This window comes from Lycium barbarum, chromosome 9, assembly GCF_019175385.1.
Source record: "Lycium barbarum isolate Lr01 chromosome 9, ASM1917538v2, whole genome shotgun sequence".
Classification (NCBI taxonomy): domain Eukaryota; kingdom Viridiplantae; phylum Streptophyta; class Magnoliopsida; order Solanales; family Solanaceae; genus Lycium; species Lycium barbarum.
Genome location: NC_083345.1, coordinates 97872149 through 97875053, shown reverse-complemented (window position 1 = coordinate 97875053; position 2905 = coordinate 97872149). Strand labels below are relative to the sequence as shown.

The 2905-nt window shown below is 48.3% G+C and overlaps 1 protein-coding gene across 1 annotated transcript; it reads left to right on the top strand.

Moving 5' to 3' along the window:
• Positions 1-1659: 1659 nt before the first annotated feature.
• Positions 1660-2109, top strand: LOC132612053 (uncharacterized). The gene has a single exon (XM_060326398.1). The coding sequence runs from the start codon at positions 1660-1662 to the stop codon at positions 2107-2109; it is 450 nt and encodes a 149-aa protein (XP_060182381.1).
• The last annotated feature ends 796 nt before the right edge of the window (positions 2110-2905 follow it).

Genomic DNA, 2905 nt, shown 5'->3' with positions numbered 1-2905 from the left:
AACCTTTTGTTATCATCTTCCTTGCCTTAAGGTAGGAAATAAACCTACCTCTAGGAGACGCTGTATTATCCTTCCATTCTAGTACGGATTCTCCCGGAAATTGAAATCGAACTACTTTCATTCGGCAATTGACATTGGCATAACATGAGGCCAACCAATCCATACCCATAATCACATCAAAATCTAACATTTCCAGCTCGACTAAATCAATTTTGGTCTGACGATCACATACTAAAATTTACCTACTCTCCCGTAAGTGCGATAGACCTTTATGCACGGACTGCAAGGTTATCCCGAGCGAGAACCTCACGACCCAACATAGGCTCTTGGTTATGGACCTGGAGATAAAAAGGAAGAGGAAAAAGAGGGTTGTATCGGGTCAGCCAAAGATTAGGTGGGATGCTTTGAACAAGGACAATGCCAGGAGCTGGGGGAGCGGTTGAGGGCGATGGGAGCCTAGAGGAGTAGCGGGGATGCGAGTAGTATGTGGACTACAACGGCTGCTAACATCAGGGAAGCGGCAAGAGAGGTGCTAGGGGTCTCAAAGGGTTACTCTGGCAGACACAAAGGGGACTGGTGGTGGAACGGAGAGGTACAAGGTAAAGTGAAAGCTAAGAAAACAGCGTATCTAAAGCTAGTAGAGAGCACAGATGAGGAAGAGAAGAGGACTAACAGGGATCTGTATAAGAAAGCAAGGAAGGAGGCGAAGTTAGCGGTTACGGCGGCTAAGACGGCTGCTTTTGGACGCTTGTATGAAGATTTGGGGGGAAAAAGGGGGGGGGGGGGGGGGGGGACAAGAAGTTGTGTAGGCTAGCCAGAGTGAGGGAGAGGAAGGCTCGGGACCTGGATCAAGTGAAGTGTATCAAAGACGAGGGTGGGAAAGTTTTGGTCGAGGATGCCCTTATTAGACGAACATGGCAGTCCTACTTTCATAAACTCCTGAACGAAGAGGGGGACCGGAACATAGTTTTAGGCGAATTGGAGCTCTCTGAGAGCCGCCGCGATTTTGGATACTGCAGGCGGGTCAAGGTTGAAGAGGTCGAGGGGGTTATGCGGAAGATGAGCAAGGGGAGGGCGACCGGGCCAGATGAAATTCTGGCAGAATTTTGGAAGAATGCGGGTAGAGGAGGCTTGGAGTGGCTTACGCGGTTGTTGAATGTTATTTTTAGGACGGCAGAGATGCCTGAAGAGTGGAGATAGAGCACCATGATCCCGTTGTATAAAAACAAGGAGGATATTCAGAACTGCAACAACTATAAAGGTATCAAGCTATTGAGCCATACGATGAAAGTTTGGGAGAGAGTGGTGGAAACGAGCATGAGGAAGTTAGTTTCTATTTTGGAGAACCAGTTCGGATTCATGCCGGGGCGTTCGACTACAGAAGCCATTCACCTGGTGAAGCAGTATAAGGATAAGAAGACTGACTTGCACATAGTGTTTGTCGACCTTGAGAAGGCTTACGACAAAGTCCCAAGAGAGGTGCTGTGGAGATGTCTGGAAGCTAGATGTGTTCCTGTAGCATACATTAGAGCGATTAAGGACATGTATAATAGAGCTAAAACCTGGGTGAGGACGGTTGGAGGTGACTCGGAACACTTTCCAGTCACGATGGGCCTGCATTAGGGGTTCGCGCTTAGCCCGTTTCTATTTGTTGTGGCTATGGACGCTCTAACAAGCCACATTCAAGGAGAGGTACCATGGTGCATGTTATTTGCAGATGACATTGTGCTTATTGACGAGTCGCGGAGCAGTGTTAACGCGAGACTGGAGGTTTGGCGACAGACTCTGGAGTCGAAGGGTTTCAAGTTGAGCAGGACTAAGACAGAGTACTTAGAGTGCAAGTTCAGTAATGAGAGTGAAGTAGAGGATGAGGACGTGCAGCTGGATACTCAGGTCATCCCGAAGAAAGAAAGTTTCAAGTACCTGGGGTCGATCATCCAAGGGATTGGCGAGATTGACGACGATGTCACACATCGTATTGGAGCGGGATGGATGAAATGGAAGCTCGCATCAGGGGTGTTGTGTGATAGGAAGGTGACGCCTATTCTAAAGGGAAAGTTCTACAAAGCGGTGGTTAGACTAGCTATGTTGTATGGGATGGAATGCTAGCCAATTAAGAAAGCGTATGTCCAGAAGATGAAGGTAGCTAGGATGGATGTGCGGGCATACCAAGAGAGATAGGATTCAGAATGAAATGATTCGGGATAATGTGGGTGTGGCCCCTGTGGTGGATAAGATGCGGGAAGGGAGGTTGAGGTGGTTCGGCCACGTGCAGCGGAGATGCGCTGATGCGCCAGTGAGGAGGTGTGAGAGGATGGCTGTGGTGGGCCTGAAGAGAGGGAGGGGTAGGCCAAAGAAGGCTTAGGGAGAGGTGATTCGGCAGGACATGGCGTTACTCCAGCTTACCGAGGACATGACCGGTGATAGGAGAGGGTGGAGGTCGAGTATCAGGGTAGAGGGCTAGTGGGGGGCCGCGAGGTTTCCTTTCTCATATTAGGAGTATTTTTATCCTGCTTCTATGTGTTGGTCTTGTCTATCTTTGTTATTTTTATCATGACTTCGTTGCTCTTGCTATTTCTCATTTTCACATGGTTTTGATTTGCTTGTCCGTATCTGACTCTTTTCCCTTGTTTCCCTTGTTTTCTTCTGAGCCGAGGGTCTTCCGGAAACAACCTCCCTACCTTCCAAGGTGGGGGTAAGGTCTGCGTACACTTTACCCTCCCCAGACCTCACGTTGTGGGATCCAACTGGGTATTGTTGTTGTTGATCACATACTACAATTACACAATTCTTGTATACTTGTCTAGCTATCACGGGATTGCCAACCAGAGTAGACACCTCAAAAGGTTTCATTGGCTTAGGTTTCACCCCAATTCAGCCAGCAATATAAGGAGTAATATAAGAT

Excerpts from the sequence above, each read along its gene's own strand:
- LOC132612053 (XM_060326398.1), top strand. The coding sequence starts at position 1,660 with ATGGACGCTCTAACAAGCCACATTCAAGGAGAGGTACCATGGTGCATG.